Consider the following 21,404-nt stretch of genomic DNA (forward strand, 5'->3'; position numbering starts at 1 on the left):
ACTTCCATGTAACGAAATTCAGGAATATACTTATCAATTGTCAACCTTTCAGAGCTTTAATAAGTCGGCAACACAATATTTCTTGACCCCTGCTTCCCATACCGTGAGCCTCTTGCCCGTTTGCCCACTCTTATATCAAAAAACTGAGTCATAATAGCGCTATGATGTTTTCCTCTGCTGTCACTAGATGGCGATCTTTCGCCACACAAATCGTAGTTAACTTTCACGCGATTGAATAGGTAAAAAATCTCACACTAGGCACTCATATCATCTTAAGTTTGCTATTTGCTACTAGATCCATCCTATAATTTTGTAGACGGTTAATGTGCCCATTCCACCTTGGCACGACACGCCACAAGTTAGGATATCATCCCCACCATCTTGATGTGTGACGGTCCTCCACAATGCGGTTTTCAAGGAGCTTTCTTCCTCGTACTACGAAGCTGTGGAATGAGCTTCCTTGTGCGGTGTTTCTGGGACGATACGACATAGGTACCTTCAAAAAACGCGCGTACACCTTCCTTAAAGACCGGCAACGCTCTTGTGATTCCTCTGGTGTTGCAAGAGAATGTGGGTAGCGGTGATCACTCAACACCAGGTGACCCGTACGCTCGTTTTTCCTCCTATTCCATAAAAAAATGTGCTGAATATTAATATATTTTGAAACGCAAACGATGTCTTTATTTAATTGATGTGCCGCAAGTGCCTATCCGTAACTTTACTAGTTCATTGTGAATTGCCTTAATATGATTTATGACATTCGTATTGTATGTAACTTTAATCGTTGAATAATATTTATGTACTGACCACAATATCTTCATTTTTAAAATAAAAGAAATATTGTCACAGTTATATTTCGTTTAGTAAAATTAATTCATTAATAGCCTGATATCTTCTGTAGCATAAAATTGGTATTGATATCGGTTCCGTTGCACCATAACAATATACCATAATATATATATAAATTCGTGATTAGGGAGATATGATATTGCTTACAAACGAATATATTCGTATATTGAAGAAACAAATTGTCTACTGAGACAAATATATAAAGTTTTAATTTCTTGATACGGTGCTATGAAAGTACTTTTTTAAAATTATATAATACCCAGTGCTTCTTAGGTTATGTAGACACTGTGCTGCACGGCCGATAAGGTTTCTTACTTAAAAAAGGCCGGCTGTGGCGTCGCGTAAGTGTGAAGTCTTCTACTGTTGAAACGACACATCAATGCAAGATGTATAAGATGAAGCAAGAAGCAGACCATCCACCGGGTGCTCAGAACTTTTGGGGAGAGATTGACTCACATTGATAATATAGTCGGTGTCTCAAATTAAGAATAGAGTCGATGACTCACATTAATAAAAGAGTCGGTGACTCATACTCATAATAGAGTTGGTTCTCTCCTGGGTTATATTTATGGGTACCACAAAGTACCATATTTGTGCCGTGAAGCAGTAATTTGTAAGCATTGTTGTGTTTTGGTCTGAAGGGCGCCGTAGGTAGTGACATTTCACTAACAAACGAGACATAACATCTTGTCTGTCTCATGTCTGTCTCGTCTCAAGGAGACGAGCGCAATTGTAGTGCCTATAAGAATATTTGGGATTTTCAAGAATCCTGAGCGGTGCTACAAAGGGCAGGGCATATCATTTACCATCAGATGTACGTCCTACTCGTCTCGTCCCTTATCGTCATTAAAAAAATAATACCTCTAGCAGGACCGCTTTTGTATTGTACGGGGATGCTCCAATTTTTCATCTTTATTTTATTTGTTTGCGTACCAAATAAGAATTAGCACATTGGTCTTAACATTTTATTTTAATTTAAGCAGCGGCCTTTCCGCATTTATTTCACACGCCCTTACCAACGAGATTACATAGTTTTGATAAATTACACGTGTGAGACCTTTTTAATGGCAGCCAAAGTGTGAGGAAGGCTTAGGATAGCTTAGATTCCTTACTCAAAAAGTGACAGTTTTATCCATGTAATTTCTACTAGTTTTTTTAAGTGATTTTTTTTTTACCACAAATGTTTCTTTTATTACTAAAGAAACTTGTTTATTGACCGGATTATTCCGAATGAAACAGATGAAATAAAGATTTATTACATTTTAGATATATAAAGTCATTACATTACATAATTTTCCTCAAATCAACAAACCGTCTATCGAAAACTACGAATTCATTTGAAGCCGTTAAGCTTCTTTCTTTCACGGTTATAAGCCTAAAATCTTGAATATGTGAATCTTGTGCCTCGGACCTGATAATAATGGGTATAAGAAACTCAGCGAGCTATATTGTTTAAATTCAGTTTCCTTGTTGCAAAAGATTCATTATCAATATTATTTAATGATTAATTAAATTTTGCATTCAATTTTTTTTTTTCAATTTGTATTTGATCCTCTTTTAATACTTCTTATTTAGTGTATCATATAGGTTAGAAAGTGTTTTTATTTTAATAACCAATAATCCTTCCACCCTATCTCTCTTAAGTTGGTTTAGAGGCTGCGTGTTATTTTAATATATATTATATTTCTTTTGTACGTCTGTTGTAACTGAAGTCCTTCTAAACGGCTGGACCGATTTAAATGAAACTTTCTGTGTGTCTTCAGGTGGATTCGAAAATGGTTTAGATTCACAATTGAACTACCTCCTAAGCGGCTGGACCAGTTTTGACGATTTTTTGTGTGTTCCAGTGAATTTGAGATTGGTTTAGATTCTCAATTCCGTCCATATAATATAATTCTCCTGCTCATGTGTATGTTAGTGAACTCCTCCTAACGGCTGGACCGATTTTTCAAATTTAAGACGTGTGTACAGGTCAACGTCTGTTGGGTCCACTAGTACTATATATATATCTATTTTGCACCAGATCTACACCATAATATATGCAAGGCACTCTTAGGAAATCGATCTTAGGAATAAACTTGTATATCCTATTTAGATATTGGGAAGTTCGCAGTTTAATTGAACTCCAGAAAATTTATCTCAAAAAGTTTGAGCACTAACCACTGAACAAACTCCTTTTATTGTTTACTTCGAGAATACTCTTCCTAGTGCATCACAAATTATCGGGATACTGGATCTCGAGATTTAGAGTGATTGTCAATTACGTTGTCATCTGAAAGGCAAAGCCAAAATGGCTTCGAAAAACTGAATGCCACCAAAGACTCATAACGGAGACTGGACTTTACACACCTTACATGATAGTGATTTATAACGCCCAGATTCGGTCATATAATATGGAGTACTAGTCTTAGCTCTTGTCTGGTTTATCTTTGCATCAGCTCGAAAATTTACTACACGCAATGCAAAGCTATTGGTATCAAATTATCATGAATACAGTCAAATCAAATTATCTTAATTTGCACCATGAGGTAACATGATGTTGTTTTATTATAATTAATAGGTGCTCTTATTCTTTTTTTATCTTATATCTTTAAACGAGCAATTCTTGTATATATATATAATCTGAATCTCCGAAACGGCTCCAACGATTTTCATAAAATTTTGTGTACAGGGGATTTCGAGGGCGATAAATCGATCTAGATAGGTTTCAATTTAAAAAAAAGTAGTTTTATCCGTGTTTTAATGAGAGACAGGTACAAAAACATTAGAATACAAAGGTAAATTTCGCCAATATACACAAGACGTATAATAGCTCAGATGGGAAGCAGACGACCTCGGTTCGAATCCAGAAGTCCTATTAGTTTTTTTTTTTGTTCAAGTTTTGTACATTCTTAAAAATCCGAGCAAGGCTCGGTCGTCCGGATATTAGGTTATAAAGCGTGCAAACTTATAATAATACTGGAATACAAACTAAGTCCAATTTTTAAATTTAATACTGGACATTCATAGAGTAAGTTACCTTTATATTAATTATTTATTACAGTTAACAAAATGCAGAGAGTATTTAAAAAAAGAAAACAGAATAGATACGCCAATAATAGTTCAATAGTATGTGACAAATTCTATAGTTTAAGACAAAAACTAGAAATACTACATAAAAGCTAAAAAAACTTACATGAAAAAATTATTTCATTTTCATTTCATCATTTATTTGTAGTCATAAACATATTAAAAATCACAATAAAAGTTTTCCATTCCTTGCCCGCATACTGTGGCGTACAAAACAAATAATTAATAATAATAAAAAGTCAAACAAATATATATATATATATATATATATATACACAATGTCAGTAAATTGATATGTAAATAATTGAAATTGGTAAAAACATACTTACTAAATTAAATAAAATGATATTTTAAAATGTCAATTAAACAGAAAGAAAAGAAGAAATCGAATCCATAATATCATCTGGTTCGGCTGCTTTCTCTAGAGTACCATTCGGTTATAATATTGGTCTATTTCTCTTTCTTTTCTCTCAACATATTATATTCTGTCCAGCGCCATTTTGTTCATAAAAAATTAATATTTACACACTTTTACACAAATTATTTTGCCCCAAACTAAGCATAGCCTGTACTATGGGTACAAAGACAATGATATATTATTTAATACGATATCGTCGCAGGAAAGGCAAATTTACTGAAGCTCCAAATGACCATTTCGAGAAAAAGCCGTTTAAAGATTTTTTTTTCCGTTTTTAATTCATAACTTTTTTCCCAGCACACGAATTTCGATGACGTCAAGGTCAATTTTATTTATATACTAATATATATAATATAATCATTTTCTATGTCCAGAAGTACAAACCATATTAATTGGACTGCTGGTTTGTGATATAGTGGCGCTTAAGTAAAAATGACTTCAATTTACAGTAAAGCAAAATTTCTTAACCGCCATTTGATTCAAATATTTATAGCAATCAAAATTACTTATAAGTCTTACGTATAAAAATTGGAAAACGACAAATTTTCTGGAACTATAACAACTATGTAAAGTTCGTAATCTTAAATTACTGGAAGGACTTTTACAAGTCTGGTTTCATCATGTTAAAACAACTTAAAAAGTGATGTGGTCATTATGTTGAATCACTAAAAATCCTTAAAGGTAGGTTATGGTTTTAGTTTTTTCGAGTAAAAAGACGTAAGAGATAATTAATTTTGTCTAATCACACCTTTAAAACTACTTATAACTTCAGTTAATACACAATAAGAGCTACTTAAATACTGTAGTGCCAAAATTAAAGTGAATTGAACCATAATTAATAACGTATACTCCATTACTAATGTGTAAGAGTAAAGTCTTAATTGCTTAAGATTATGAAAATTCCTATCTTTTTTTTAATAATGTTACGTAAATTAGTAGGGCATTGAGATGGGCTAGAGCCGGGCTGCCTCCTCTGATAAGAGCTCAGTTCTTAAATTGGATAGATAGCTTGGCAAAGGCAAATTTGAGTTAAGAGGGAAATAGTTTCGAGAAATAAATGAAAATACAGCTGTTAATTCGTATTTTTTTTAACAATATTTAGAATCTCAGAGATTGGTATCTAAGTACCTACCTATTACAAAAAATTATCAACTACTAAAATAAAAAAAAAATGAGAATCAACGTTTCTTTCAGTCTCCGACATTTAAAAATAAAATAAAATAAATTTCTAATCAATACAATCTTCATTAACTAATAAACTTTTTCGACGGTATTTAAAAAACCAGTATAAAATAGCAAATGGTGAGTTGGATCCATTTCAATCTTAGGCCAATACTTCATCTTCCTCGTCTGTTTCAGCCAAGCAGTTTTGAACTTTGGTATCATTATTCATGCTTCGATATTCCGTATGATACACAGTTGATATCACATTATTTGAGCACAATTTGTTCAGATCCGTGTATTTCTTTTTGGAAATTGTTGCATTGCTTTGTTGCATGGTTTAAGCTGTAGGTTATTTTTCTTCACTATATCGATTTGTTCTGTTTGCGCATCCGGATTCATAGAGCATTTCACAAAAGCCATATTTGCCACCGATTTCTTAAATGTTACTGTCCTCAAATTGCTAATTTTTCCGGTTAAATTACCTTTAAAATATTTTTCAGCAACTGTGTCCCATTTGTTAAAATCAGCATAATTGGTGACTTCTTAGACATAGTAAAAACTGTGCTCCACTGCGACGGTGCCCACACTATAATGCCTCATAAGCTTTTATCTATAATTGAGTGCATAGAGTCGACCGGCATATAGGTATGCCCCAGGAGCAAATAATTTATCTAAATTGATAGAAGAGTGTTACACTTCATAAGTATTTCATTTAAACATGTTAATACTATCTTATTTTTATTTTGCCCCGGACATGAGTCACAATATAGTAATAAATGTTTCACTGTACCCCTTAGATCCAATTTATTGATGTACTTCTCTAAAATTGATGATATCTCATTGGCACCCCTTTTTCCAGTATTTTCTGACCATGTGTAGCAGAACCCGTTTCTAGTGCCTGATTCATAGAATTTAAATTATAGACAGCCACTTTGTGCGAGTAATACAGCATCATGTTTTCACCGTGGGGCGTGCTCAACACCTTTTGAAGGTCAACTGATGCGCATAAAACACTGTTGTCTTTATTATGAATACTTTGATGTGCTAAACCTTTCAGCAGATTCTTCTTTGTCAATTGTTTCCGTTTTTCTTCTTCATTAAAACTCTTATTATTCTCATATTGTGCACAATTCAGACACTTATATTTGCGGGGGAAATGGAATCCAATGTTAAATTCAGTGTTGAATATTATTTTAAAAAGTTTTTCTCCAGCATAGGCGTTGCCATTTGCAAGCTGAGTCTCTTCTCTCTCTGTTCTTGTGCTATTTTTCCTGCAGTAGTGTGAAGGCAAACCTGGTAATACATTTATGTATGTTTGTACCTTTTCGGTAACTAAATTTGGGGTTTTATTTTGGGGTTCGTGTTTTCCACGCATATCTTATTTTGCTCTACCAAATGATGCGTTGTTTACTGAATTGTACAATGTTTTTTGCTTGAGATCTAGTGTACAAGTCAAAAATTGTTGACACACTTGGGCTTTCCCTTCACCATCGTTAATAAAGTAATTAAAAGTGTTGGTACGCTTAGCCGTATCTGCTCGCTTTCTTTTTACACCCATCTTTTTAGAATGGCTTACCAATCAGTCTTTACGTCTTTCAGACAATAAACCCCAAAAATGTCAGTAGGCAGGGTCACTAACCACTGGGCTGTAGGAGCGGTCAAAAAAATAACATTTAAACGTAGCGTTTATAATTATTGTAATGCAAAAAATAAACATAAACTAGCACTTATTCACACAAGGCTAATGAATGAATATAGAAAATTAATCATTTAATTAGGGAATTTTCCGTCTGATTAAACTAAATCCCCGAAGAAATACTATATTATATTATATAATTACCAATTAAACAAGGTTAAAATATTTGTAAACCGGATACTTTTTAAAAATGCGTAAAAGCTTATATAGCAAATAAAAATGCATGGGATTGTAAATAATTTTTAATTTTCGCACATTTGTATTTTATAAGTCGTTGATTTTGAAAAGAAGGAGAAAAATAAAAATTTGTTGGTTTTTTTGTACTTATTTTCAAATGGATAATTAATAATTACTCTTTATTAACATAGACCAAGATATTTTGACTACCTTATTCTCTTTTCCACCAGGTCACGTTGTCGTCTCAATGTAAATGCAGCGTGAATGATCTATCACAAATACTGTCGCTGGTACCAGGCTTAAAAGGATCACCAGGCCCACAGGGTATCACTGGAGCTGATGGTATGACTGGAGCACCTGGTAAAACAGTAAGTATTCTTTTTCTTATAAAGTGTACAGAACAATACATTAATAAAAAAAAGACGTGTGGCACTCGGGGACTGCTGCGGTGAAGCTATTGCATAGCATTTTTTATCAACTTATGCAATTATAATTATTTATTAATTTTATTTATGCAGTATTTTTTTTAATAAAATTAATTTTAAAAAAAGCAAACGGGAACTGAGTAAAATTTAACTTGCAAGATTTGATTACAGACAGACAACGGGACAGGTGAAACTAAATAAAAATGCTTGTCATAATAATAAAAATTAAAAAACGTGATAAAAAAATAAAAGAAATTAAAAAAAAATCAAAATTTACCCCAGGCTCGAACCTGGGACCTTCAGCTGCACAACGAGCATATGTGATAACCGCTGTTACACGGTAACTGTAAAAGTGTGCCGAAATATCTATAAACATCTAGTAAGTGTTAGGTTATTTTCGTTACGGAATTTCTGGATTCGGTCGCCACGCTCAAAGCCCGCGATAGAAGCTATGCAATAGCTTAAAACTTAACTTGCACCTGTCACGATCTTAACATTATTTTATGGATAGATAGACGAAAACAGGATGTTTAAATTTTTTATATAAATGCATTATTATCAATCATATTGTATACTCCTTAGATAATTTATACGTCCGGATAGAACCTCTTGCTGCTACAGCCAATGAAAACAGGCCAGGTTTATTACTTAATTGTGCGTAACAATCTACGACTTACAATCTCGCTGTTTGTATGTCACTTTGTGTTGTTTGCGTTCATTGCTTAAAATAGAGGTTAACTGTCAAGCTCAATTTTTTTCGAGGTTTTCACAGCTGTCACATTCTATCTAGATAGATGATATACTTATAAATGATCTAAGGTATAAATATCCATGATCTTAAATTTTGTTAACTAACGAAAGCCAAGTGTTGTTCTTAATTGATCTTTTATTTTTATTGAGACATAATATTAAACAAATAAATAAAAAAAAAGTGGTCGAAGTACAGAATCGCAAATGCGTTCATGGATATGCTCTATTATCAACAACACTCGATGGATAAATGTCTCAAGCTGTGATAGTAAAAAAAAACGATTGCTGCATTATCGCCCAAACTTCCACGTGGACTTAGCAGCCTAAACAGACACGATATTCGTTATATCGTGGTGGCACCCTAATGGATCACACATCCTAAATAAGCACCTTTTCACAATCGGTGTAAAGCCCTATCGGACAGCCTTAAGTGAAGCGATCACTCATGTAATCTTGAAATGTGCAAGAGTGGCAACAACACACGTGCAAAAACCTTAGTAAAGACAAAGTCGCTGAGTGTTCTGAACTTCTGGAAGGAACTGGGCTGGTTGGAGTGGCTAGAAATCACTGCATGCAAAATGGACCCAACTAAGTGGTTTAACTGCGGAAGCAGAAGATCCTATACATACATACAAACAGGAAGGCAAAGTATAAAATGAATAATATTTTTTCTATTGCCTGAACATTTTAGGTACCAAATACTTTGCCGGGGCATTCTACATAATACCGCATTATGCAGATTGTTGGTACTATAATATAATTAATCTGGCCAAGATATTATTGTTTATTCCAATTTTTTTAAAATTCTAATTTGAAACGCATTTTGTATAAGGAACTTCGATCATTTACCGCCATTTCTTCACATTTTTTTGCCATCGTAAATATTAAATCACAATAATGAAATGAGGTAATAAGGAAAACAGAATTTCTTTGCCCAAAGTGTGTTTAGAGCCGGTAATATTCGACAATTCAAAATCTAGGTCAGTCGTTTGATTGTTTATCGTACTATAGACATATTACATACTAACACGTCTCTATCTGTCAAAATTCCGCTTGATACTGTCTAACTGAAATCCTATAGGAAACCAAAGTGCCAGTGGCAATCATAATCTTGAACTAAAGATGTATTAATTTCCGACAGGGTCAAATGGGAGAACAGGGTCCAACTGGGCCTCAAGGCGAAAGGGGAGAGCGAGGTGAGATTGGTGAACCTGGATCTCCGGGTATTGAAGGTCAACCTGGACCAAAAGGAGATCCTGGCTCCGATGGTACACCAGGGCTCCAAGGGCCTCCTGGACCACCAGGACCTGCAGGAATCATTTCCTCCAATTTGGTAAGATATTTGAAAGTTTATAATGTAAAAACAACAAGGAGTATAAATTTTAAGCTTGAACCATTCACGATTCGATTCCGATTCGAAGCTTACAGCTTCAACTCCGTTGATTACCGAGCGATTTGTACGCGCTATTTTACGCGCGTGAAAGTATATCTATGTGTATTATTTTACGTGTAGAAAAAGAATGCTTATAGTTAGGATAATATCTGTGAATGTATCGAATTCACTTTTGACACAAGCTAGTAGACCAACTATAAGTTATTCATATTGTGTTTTATATTATTTTACACACACAAAATAATGTTCAACAACCCTTATTATAAATGAGTATTTTCAATGAAAACAAATTGGTTTTATAATCAACTATATAAATCAAAACTAAAATATACATGCTTTCGTAGTAATAATTTTATGGCTTCCAATCTCCTCAATATAATTCATGTGTAATAAATTTCATAACAATTATAACATTCAATACCCAATACCTTATTTCCAATTTGACAATATACTTTTTTTATTAATGTTACTGACTTGTGGAAATATTTATTTTATAAATGGCGCCGACCTCTTGGAATATTAATTAAAATCAACTCGTTTTAGTTTCTCTGCTCTTTTAATATTGGACTTTCGAGACTTACCGGAAGACCTAAATGTCTTGCGGTATTTTCTTTATGTTACTACGCTGACAAAGTTTTAAGAACCTTGTTAGCTTTTGAAGTCCTCGACAAGGCTAACCAATTGTATAGCAATTATATTTAAATTTTGTTGGTATCTTTCCGGAAATGGCTTTCCGCAGAACACAATATAAAGTATGAAATAAAATTATTATGCACATAGTCTATAAATGTATATAAAATTTAATTGCCTACTTTTATTGCAAAAATTACAGCGTAATATATACACTTAATACTTATTATGGGTGTTTTCATAGCACTTATACCGGGAAATAAATTAAAATTATTTCATTGTAATTTCCGAAATAGCTTAGCAAATCTTGAAGGCTCTTTCATTAAAAGACAGTTATTATTATAAGGAACAAGTGTAAAAATCCGATATCTGTTTGTATGTTTGTTAATTCCTGCAGGGGATTTTGTTGCAGTCCATTCCTATTGCTTCAATCACAATAAATTGAAATTGTTTTATTTTGTACTTTTTAACCTAAACGCTAGCGTGCTCTATAACTGCATAATAAACATATTTTTATTTCAATTAATAGTATATTCATTCATTGAATATTATTTTTAAGTATCATGCTTCAAAATTAATGTTTTCATCCGGATTCCTTAACTGTGGCTAATTATAGCAGGTTAATTATTTTATGTATTTGATCACCGCTTGTTAAAATAATTAGCAATACTAGTGGTCTTATTACGAGTTTTTCCTTTCAAGTTCCTGTGCAACAAAATATGCTATTTTCCATAAATAAATGCTTTATTTAAAAAAAAAACACTATGATATGGATAGCTATTAAGGACAATGTCGAAATCCGCCCCAAAACCGATGAACATGGGTCTTACACCATAATTAATTTAATATTTTATTCTATTACAAGTAAATATTTGTAACACTTATGAATCAAAACGTATATTTTAAAAATAATAATTGTACCTAGTATTTTATCCATAGCCTACATAAAATCATAATAATCGATTTTTTTGCTAATACCTACATAAGTTTTAGTATGTTGTTTCATAGCAATCTGAAATTGATTACTTATATGATAAAGAAAGATTCATTTACTATTAAAAAATAAATGGATATCTCACTTTTATTCTATATTATATGGTTAATTATTGAATAAAAACGATAAAAAATATTTACGTCTCTCACTGTCAATCTTATTAGTCAGTGCTGTCACTGTCACTGTCTCTTGATTCTCATTGTTGTGTTGTGTGTTCTAAACTTCTCAGTAATTCTCTTTTTTATTTGAACATACTTATACCTCGGCTATTCTATATTTTATACTCTTATTGCTTGCAAATACTCTGGCTTTGTTAGTTAATATTAAAGTTACATATACATTTACTTACACTCACATAGTGTAAACATAATCTATGTTAAAAATCATTTTAAATCCACTGTTAATATAATTGACTGCTCAATTATAAACTCAAAATCTTTTTTTTAAAGAAAATAAGGGACGGGACGAGCAGGACATTCAGCTGATTGTAATTGATACGCCCTGACTATTACAATGCAGCGTCGCTCAAAATTATTTAAAAATCCTAAAATTTTGAGCGGCACTACAACTGCGCTCGTCAACTTAGGAATAAGATGTCAAGTCTCATTTGCCCAGTAATTTCACTAGCTACGGCGCCCTTCAGACCGAAACACAGTAATGTACTTTTTTTTAATAATGTACTTTGTAATCAATATTAATCTAAATTGGCCTATAAACGGTAGAATTTTGATATTACATAAACAATAGAAACGTGTGAATACATGACTTTGTAACTGACTTAAAGAAAGGAATAGTTATTTTTGTATTAGAATTGTAATACCAAAATGATTATCATCTTGCAAAACTCTACGTTAAACATTTACGATTGATCTTGTAAATTTTCTATTATTATTATTTAATAATGTTTTGGCAAATTTATATACACCGTTATATCAGACATGTTTACCCTATAATATATAAAACTAATTTGTATAGGTAGTATATATAGTGTGTTTGTCATTAAAAAATTAAATAACAAAAATGAAATAAATTATTAAAGTATATACAAGCTTTCAGCTTCACCTGTATGTATTTTTGTTTGTAACCGACTTTGGGCGCGATTATGACAAACTTCGTAGATTTATCGAGGACCGATGACAATACATTAATTTGATCAAATTATTTCATTTTTCAATTTGCATAATAAGATTTATGTTAATTTATAGATATCATTTTAGTTTGGTTTTTATCACATAAAATGATCGTTTAAAAAATAACTATGTCATCACTGTACTGCTGAAATACTTATAACTCAAAGGACATTAAAAAGTTTGTAAAAGCACAAAGTTAAATAGAAAAATCAGGGGTCGATGAAACTAATCGCCTTTCGTTATTCGGATAGGAATCTACGGGATCATATGGCAGTGAAAGAGGAATAAGTGTGACGGGAGAAAGGGGTCCCATAGGCCCTCCAGGTCCCCAAGGTGAACGCGGCTACCCTGGCAATAAGGGGGAGAAGGGATTACATGGAACTAAGGGCGACAAAGGCGAGCGAGTAAGTAATTCATCATTTTGACACAATCCGAGTGACATTTTACATAAAATTAATGGCTTATGCCAGTGGACTTTGATGTTGAGTTGCTAAATTATGTTTGTTATATTGTAATTGTTTACCAACGCACAAGTTGTTCTTGTTAATATCATTTAAAACAATCCTAGATATTATATCTTTATAGAACCAAAGCAAGAAAATCACTAGTATATTATACGCCCTTGGGAAATGCGTGTTTTCCTACATTCATGTGAATGTATTATTTCTGCTGTGTTGTTCTTTATTGTTATAATAATATCCTTCGCGGTATTATAACGTTGTATGAATTTTAAAAAAAAATCTTTGTCTTTCTTTTTGAAGAATTTGAAAAGGCTTTTAATAATATCAGACTTTATATAGTTAATATTACTATTGATATAGATCTCGCATATCTTGTAAGCAAAACAGATGTATATACATATTTAAGCAATATGTATATAACTTTTCAGATTAAGAAAGGTTGTTTTGAATGGTATGTATTCCACCCACAGACTTACAAATTTATCAGCGGACTGATCACAATCTAGTTTAATATTACAATTAAACAAATAACTGTCATACCTCGCTCTGTTTGAGCTCGTATAACATAAGGATGTTGGTACAATTGTTTTGTTTCTTTTATATCCTCATTATATTTCCGTCTAGCTTTAATTGTACGAAGAAATGTGAAATTATATGCGACATGGCGCGACGCTACACTGCTATCTATGTTTCCACATTTGTGAATCTTTTGTATTTGTTTATCCATCCACGTTTCCTATTTACAACGAGTCCCTTTCCGTGTGCAAGTGATTTTTTTGCAATAAATTCTAATATTACCATGCCATTTTTCTGGCCTGCTGATATATTTTCCCCCATATCTGTAAATTATTTATATTTATTTTGGGAAAATAGTAACGGAACTTTACTACGGTTGTCAATCTCAAAGTAATATAAATAATGCAAAGATTTCAAAAATATACATCAATATATTTAGCTCGTACAAATATGATAGATATATCATAATATTATAAATTTTTTTCGCTATTACGAAATGGTGTGTACTTAGCAATTAATGGGAATTAATGATTTGCGTGAATTTTGCTAAACGTGTTTTTGGGGCTGAAAAACTAATCTGGATTTATTATCATCTCTAGTAAATTCGTTTTGCTCTAGAAAGACTAGATTATTATAATTATAAATCTTTTTTACTGAAGCTTATGGTTAAATTAATGATATACAGACTCCTAATATGACAATTTATTAACCATGTTAGTTAAATTAAAAAATAATAAACGAGTAGTGACAAATTATTTTACCATTGTAATCTTTTTGAATTTCTGTAGAAATTGTTACGAAACATAGCAGTCTAATTACTTAAATAACAAGAAAAGGGTGAAGACAACGAATCCACTCGCAGAATTACGTAAGTCTTTGGTATTGAGAGTATTGTTTGACGTTAAAATAATTTGTAATTGAATTTTCTTTCTCGAATTAGTTTAATTGCTTTGAGAATAAACAACCGTTGTAAGTTCTGTTTCTATTATGCCAAAATTAAACATTTCAATGAAGATAATGTTACTATCAATAAATCCACTCAAGTATATTTGGCAATCAATTGTTATTAAGTTCCTTTACGCATTTACATACTATCAAACACTGTTTACTGTACGTAAACAGTCTTAAGTCAACAGTATTTTTCTAAGTATCAACGATTACATTTTTGAAAGACTTAAATATTCAGTGCAAATCTTCAAAAAGTTTTAAGTTATTTCGTAATTGACAATGCTGTTAATAAATTTATTTAAAACAATGAAACTTTTGCATTGTTTCAAAGAAATCGCAGCAGTGAAAAATATGAGCTCATTTACAAATATTACATAACAAATAAAAGTCTACTTGCCAGAAAGACATCTTAAAACAAGCCCAGGAGGCAGTTACATCAAAATTTCAACGAGCCCACTTAAAATCAGAACGTACGCAGAACTCCTTGTAATTTAGTACGTGCGTTTTCGGGTAATAAAGTTCTCCTAATGCAATAACAAACCATTTGACCCTCGTGAAGAGAGGTTATGTAGGGCCAATTTTATAACTACGTTATAGGGTTATCCGGGGGTTCGAGGTCCACATGGTGTGAAGGGTGAAAGAGGCCAGGCAGGCAAAGACGGTCTGCCCGGTTTGCCTGGCGCCAACGGACAACCGGCTGAGAAAGGCGAGAAAGGTAAGCTAACTGAACCATCAAATTTTATGTTTCACTATGCCCTTATTTATGCGGGAGGAACGCGTTCGCAAGATTTTAGGGCTTTATAGCAACGATTCGGAAAATCTTTATTTCGCTACCGGACCCTTGAGACAGCGGATTCCGAAATGTAAGTACAGAGAGCATTATTTATTGTTATACTTTCATTTTATGTTCGATACCGCTCGTTTTATTTTTACTTCAAAGAGTTTCGTTTATTTTTGAGTTAATACTGCGCTATTCTGAAGTTTACGGTAGTACTAAATGTTTCATAGTCATATGTCTTATATTGGACAGTTTGTTGGAAATAGAATTGTTATGAATGGAATTCATTAATTTCTACCGTTATGTAACGTTATAGTTGTAGTTTTTCTTTGCATCAAAGTGTTGCTTGTTGTAGTAAAGAAATAAAACGACATATTATATTGAGGTGTTTTTACGTCTATCAATGGGCTCTACAATAATGTATGTAATGAAGTTATATTATTTTGCACCATAGATGTCATACACAATTAATGCAAACAAATATAGACTTAAATCAGACTTGAAAATTCTCAAATTTTGTTAATGTTTTAATATCAATTAGTAATGCTCGTTAACTATATTATATTAAAGTATATAAATAAATTTGTTAAGGAACTACACGTCTCTTAAGTAATAACATATCATAAATTTTTTTGCTTAGGATTGTGGGAGTAATATTTGTAAGCATCACTGTTTTCTTACGATAGCAATTTAATATAATGTTAAAAGTAAATGACGTCAACAAAAGCAAATTAAAGCTATTCTCAGATTTTAGTATTTCAGTTTTCACAGAACTGTCACTCACATTAATTTAAACAATGGAATCTAATGTTTTAAAGAATGGGTAAACAAAAGAATTTGCAACCCGATGCCCCCACACGAGGAATAATTAGTTGTTACGGAAATTATCATATACGATTCCATTTGATAAAAAGTATTAAATGATGATGATCTCAATTCCTAACAAAAAAGTTAGTTAGTTAAAGTCTTTGTCGTTAACATTTATATAGTAGGTACCTCCACTAAATATTTTTTTTTACGGAATAGGAGCACAAACGAGCGTACGGGTCACCTGTTGTTAAGTGATCACCGCCGCCCACAATCTCTTGCAACACCAGAGGAATCACAGGAGCGTTGCCGGCATTTAAGTCAGTATTATTATTAAAAAATTTATAAGTAATAATATTAATATTAAAAAGCTAACGTTTTTATAGTATACAAAGCTTAATATTTTTTAGTAATCATAATTTCTTCAACTTAATTTTTTTTTTAATGTATAACAGGTGCTCGAGGTTTGCCTGGTCCACCCGGACTTCCATCGCCCAGTATTTCAGATAACTCAGTTTTGGGAGACTTAGTCCGAACAGGTCAGTATTTCATATCACATAACAAACGATTATATAAAATGTTGGAAAAATTTGCTGATCTTCAGCTGCACTTCACGTGTTATATTGACAAATGATATTTTTAAAATATACAAAAATATTACTAGGAATCTAAAGAACAGTTTTGGGCCTGCAAAACAGCTAACTGATTTAGATGTTAATTATGTAACACAATTTTAGAAATTGACGGGGAGTGAAGTATTCTGTGTGAAACTGTTTCAATTGTAAAGAATATTTAAGCCATTTTTAGTACTGCTGAAAGTAGTCTAGCAAGACAGAGAGACACAGCTGATATTGACAATGTTGATCTTGTTTGGAAAAATATTAATCCAGCGTTAAAGTTCTAGGAGAAAATCGCTAAACCTAGAAGCTAATATTTCTTATCAATACATGAAACATTGACATTCCAATACAAAAACATCCAATCAATGTTTTAATAGTCTTTAACATAACAGCATAGCAATATGAATTACATAAGTGCAAACAAGGACACTAGGGAACGTGACGTGCCGCCCTTAAGCGTATTAGTTAATTAATATACTTGAACTTACTAAGTAAACATGGTATTACTTACATGATTGTTAATTTATTAAGGCAATAATAATTCAAATAACTATTTCATATATACCTAGTCACTCAAAGGGGTAAGTAGATTGCCCTGTGCTTCCCGGAGGCATTAAAATAATAGGAAAATCCGAGGCGCAAAGATGCCGTAACAGGACATTTACCAGTGCGAGGCTCCTTTGCACAGGATGCTGGCTAGATTATGGATACCATAACGGCGCCTTTTCCTGCCGTGAAACAGTAATGTGTAAGCATTATTGTTTATTTCTGAAGGATGCCGTAACTAGTGAAATTACTGGGCAAATAAGACAACATCTTGTCTCAAAGTGACGAGTGCAGTAGTTACCGCTCAAAATTTTTGGGTTTTTCAAGAATCCTGAGTGGCACTGATTTGTAATAGGCGAGGCGTATCATTTACCACCACCTGAACGTTCTGCTCGTCTTGTCCCTTATTGTAACAAAAACGAGATAATACGGATCACCATTTCCATGGTCTTGTTATACTTCCCGCCATCTTCCTTATGTATCAATCCTTTCATGAAAAACTCTTTTTTTTTTGTATATCCTTACTGAACGCGGAATGTATGTCTAGGTTTGTTAGTATGATGGTTCCCAATAGGTTCATCCATCATCCGCCCTCGCTCTATAAGTTTGTGGCGTCAATTTACTTTAATTTATGTGCTCTATATTATCAAAGTACCCTCATAATATTACTTTTACATATTTTAAGTATATATTTGACATACTTAAGAAAATATAGTTATCAAAAAATTGTATTCTTAAATATATTGTCGCGTAGCTACGCTTCGACGTATATGACGAGAGTTGTCAAACGTCATATCGTGCAGCAACGTACATGACGAGAGTTGTCAAACTTCAAGACATTGATAATTTCAACAGCTCCGTCAGCAAAACTCGTAGCTTTAGCGTAAAAGTGTTTACTTTAGACGCTGTAGACCCGGTTTCGATACATCTACCAGTGTATGGAATTTTTTGGGTTTTGTAAAGTTAATGGAAATTTCTAGTAAGTTCAGGATCAAATCGAACATAAAAAAAGGGGTGGAAAATGTGTAAGCAGGACAAAAATAGTTAAAAGAATTTTCTAGTACAATTTTAATTTAATGATGGAATGGGTGAATCATTTTTGAAAATAGAACAGATCCCGGGGTTTATAAGCCGTACTAAGCGTGGCCTACGGCAGTTCTCTTTCTGACTCGAAAGTGTGAAGAAGAAGAAGATGAAAAGAAGAAGTAGTGAAAAGTGGAAGTGTTCCAAGTAGAAGAAGATAGAAGAGACTTAGTGTTCGGTGCGGTGTGATGCGTTGAAGGTACCGCCGCCGCAAGAGGAACAGCGGCAGACCGGCGAAGTGCAAGTTCAGAAAAAGTGAACACAAATAAAGACTAGTTCCTATAAGCTGAGTATTATTTCCAATCCCTGACCCACTCTCGTGTCAACATGTTTAGATATAAAGATAAGTATACCTATCTGTCTTAGTTATTCAATCACCCATTTTGTGCAGAATTTTTGAAGCCGATGATGAGAGTTGATGTTCAAATAAGACTTTGAGGCAATAATTTAATATTTGTTTTTTATTCGAGCTTACACGAACCTAACCTTTATTATTTTTATCACGTGGTTATCACCTATCAACACAAATCATTTATGCTTGGGCACCATTGAATCTCATAAATATAGAGAAAAATATTTAAAATTGTATGTTGATGATTTGAAATGTTCATTCAAACAGACAATATATAATTTATTAATGCAATAATATGCACATATTTTGTTTAAATTTTTAATTTCGATAAAAGACATTCCTTTTATTGAAATGCTTAGTAAAGAAACAGAAATTTCATGTCGAGATCCTGTTACGATTAGAAATTCCGTTTCAAAAGCCCGGACCAGAATAATTGAGGTAGCTGAAACAGTTTTTTTGGCACATGTGCAAACCGTTGTGATGCGAACGAAGATCGCTGGCCGGAAATAAAAATTTCACTGCATTTGACACTGTTGATTTTCGCTTCAAAAACGCCGTGTTTTATAAGTTAACAATATACTGTTTTTAAAAGACTAGATGAAATTTTTGTTACATATAACAGTTTTAATGCGGGTTATTTTGATAATGGCAGGTTTTTAAATATTTCTGCACTTTTTTATAGTAAACAAATAATTGATTAAGTTAAGTATTATAATTGTATGTTATTTTTTATGATATTAAGGGACGAGACGAGCAGGATGTTCAGCTGATGGTAATTGATACGACCTGTCCATTACAGTGCTCGGGATTCTTCAAAAACCCAAAAATTCTGAGCGGTGCTACACTTGCGCTTGAGACATAAGATGTTAAGTCTCATTTGCCCAGTGATATTACTATCTACGGCGCCTTTCAGACTGCAACACAATAATGCTTACACACTACTATTTCACGGCAGAAAAATGCATTGTGGTACCCACAATGTAGCCGGCACCTGTGTAAAGGAGCCTCCCACTTGTTATTGACTCATTGTTTTCATGTGTATATTAACGATAAATAATATGAAAACGTCTTTAACGAATTTAATAACATAATTATTATAATATTAATATAATGATCACATACCAGCAGGTGACCCTTATATGAACGATTGTTTTTGCTCCTCTTCAATCAAACTGGCCTGAAATAGCTCTTAATAGTTTCTCGAAGACAATCCGTAGAATATACTTGCAACTATCTCAGATTTCAAACATCGGTTAACACTAGCACCTAATAATTACGAAGCACTCAAAACTAGAACTAAATTACAGAACTCTCGATAGAAACGATTCAAAGTTAAAGTAAATAAAATCAAAATGCGAAGAAATACAAATTGAAGTTTCGAGGAGTGGCAAAAGTTTTGATTGCTAGTGTTTTCCATAATGGTTTCGAACACATTTTTCAAACATCGCAAAGTTTGTTCAATGTCAACTTAGTATCAGTAATAATTCAGGCGTATTATGTATTCTTTCTTTTAGTTTCTCTTGCAACTTTGAATGATAATGAATAATTTATTTTGTAACGACATACTTCAGTTATAACATTTTTGATATCTTTGGTAGCTGAGTTTATTAAATTAATGCGGTATCTTTACGTTTAAACTTAGATAATTTATACGTCTATACAAAGCCCTGCTGTTAGGCAACGCATGGAAACAGGCCAGGTTTATTACTTTAGTGTGCATAACAAGTACTACAATGAAGTAAAGAAAATACAATTGTATTCTCATCTAAACGTTTTATTCAGCAAAGGCGCTTAGAATTAATTAAATATAAGCAGGTTAAATTAATACTTAATTTTCATGTTTTGTATAAAAGCAGCTAAGCAAAAGGTTTCAAGTGGTGTCATTAATACTTGGAGGTCATCAAATATATCAATAAAAATTCTGCTTTTATAATTGAACGCAAAACCTAGAGATATTTTCTCTAATTTATCCAAATTGCTATTGGGCCCAATTTTGAAGGATTGGCGAATAGGCTTAGTTCTGCAGCATTTGCCGTTCATTATATTAGACGGTTAACAGACATAGATACGGCGCGACTAGTAAACTTTAGTATACGGCGCGACTAGTATACTTTAGTATACGGCGCGACTAGTGTATTTTAGTATACGGCGCGACTAGTATACTTTAGTATATGGCGCGACTAGTATACTTTACTATACGGCACGACTAGTATACTTTAGTATATGGCGCGACTAGTATATTTTAGTATACGGTGCGACTAGTATCTATCTAGCATAGTATTGCGCCCTATGGTATATTAATATTGTTGCAGAGGAGGGCTGGGCTATTTGTACTCCTTATAACCTAGGCCCTAAATAATCATTAAGAGAAAAATTTAAACAAATAAACATTTTGACTGTTGCACCTCAACATATTCTTGATAATGTTCTATAACATGTTCATAAGCACATTAACGAATTTTCTAGAAACTGTGACAATCATAATGTTAACACGAGGAACAAACATAAACTTGTTATGCCTACTACTCAGTTAAGTCAAGTTAATAAGTTTTTAATGCGTCAATGTAATTGCTTTTACAATATGATCCCCGATAATCT

The 21,404-nt window shown here is 32.7% G+C and overlaps 1 protein-coding gene across 1 annotated transcript in view; it reads left to right on the top strand.

Moving 5' to 3' along the window:
- Positions 1–21,404, top strand: part of LOC126968052 (collagen alpha-1(V) chain) — a 111,913-nt gene that overhangs the window by 53,003 nt on the left and 37,506 nt on the right. The window contains exons 5-9 of the mRNA XM_050812879.1: positions 7,604–7,741; positions 9,690–9,881; positions 12,947–13,099; positions 15,218–15,335; positions 16,661–16,744. Coding sequence (XP_050668836.1) covers positions 7,604–7,741; positions 9,690–9,881; positions 12,947–13,099; positions 15,218–15,335; positions 16,661–16,744 — 685 coding nt within the window. The remainder of the gene's footprint in view (positions 1–7,603; positions 7,742–9,689; positions 9,882–12,946; positions 13,100–15,217; positions 15,336–16,660; positions 16,745–21,404) is intronic.

The sequence above is a fragment of the Leptidea sinapis genome, chromosome 1 (assembly GCF_905404315.1).
Source record: "Leptidea sinapis chromosome 1, ilLepSina1.1, whole genome shotgun sequence".
Classification (NCBI taxonomy): Eukaryota; Metazoa; Arthropoda; class Insecta; order Lepidoptera; family Pieridae; genus Leptidea; species Leptidea sinapis.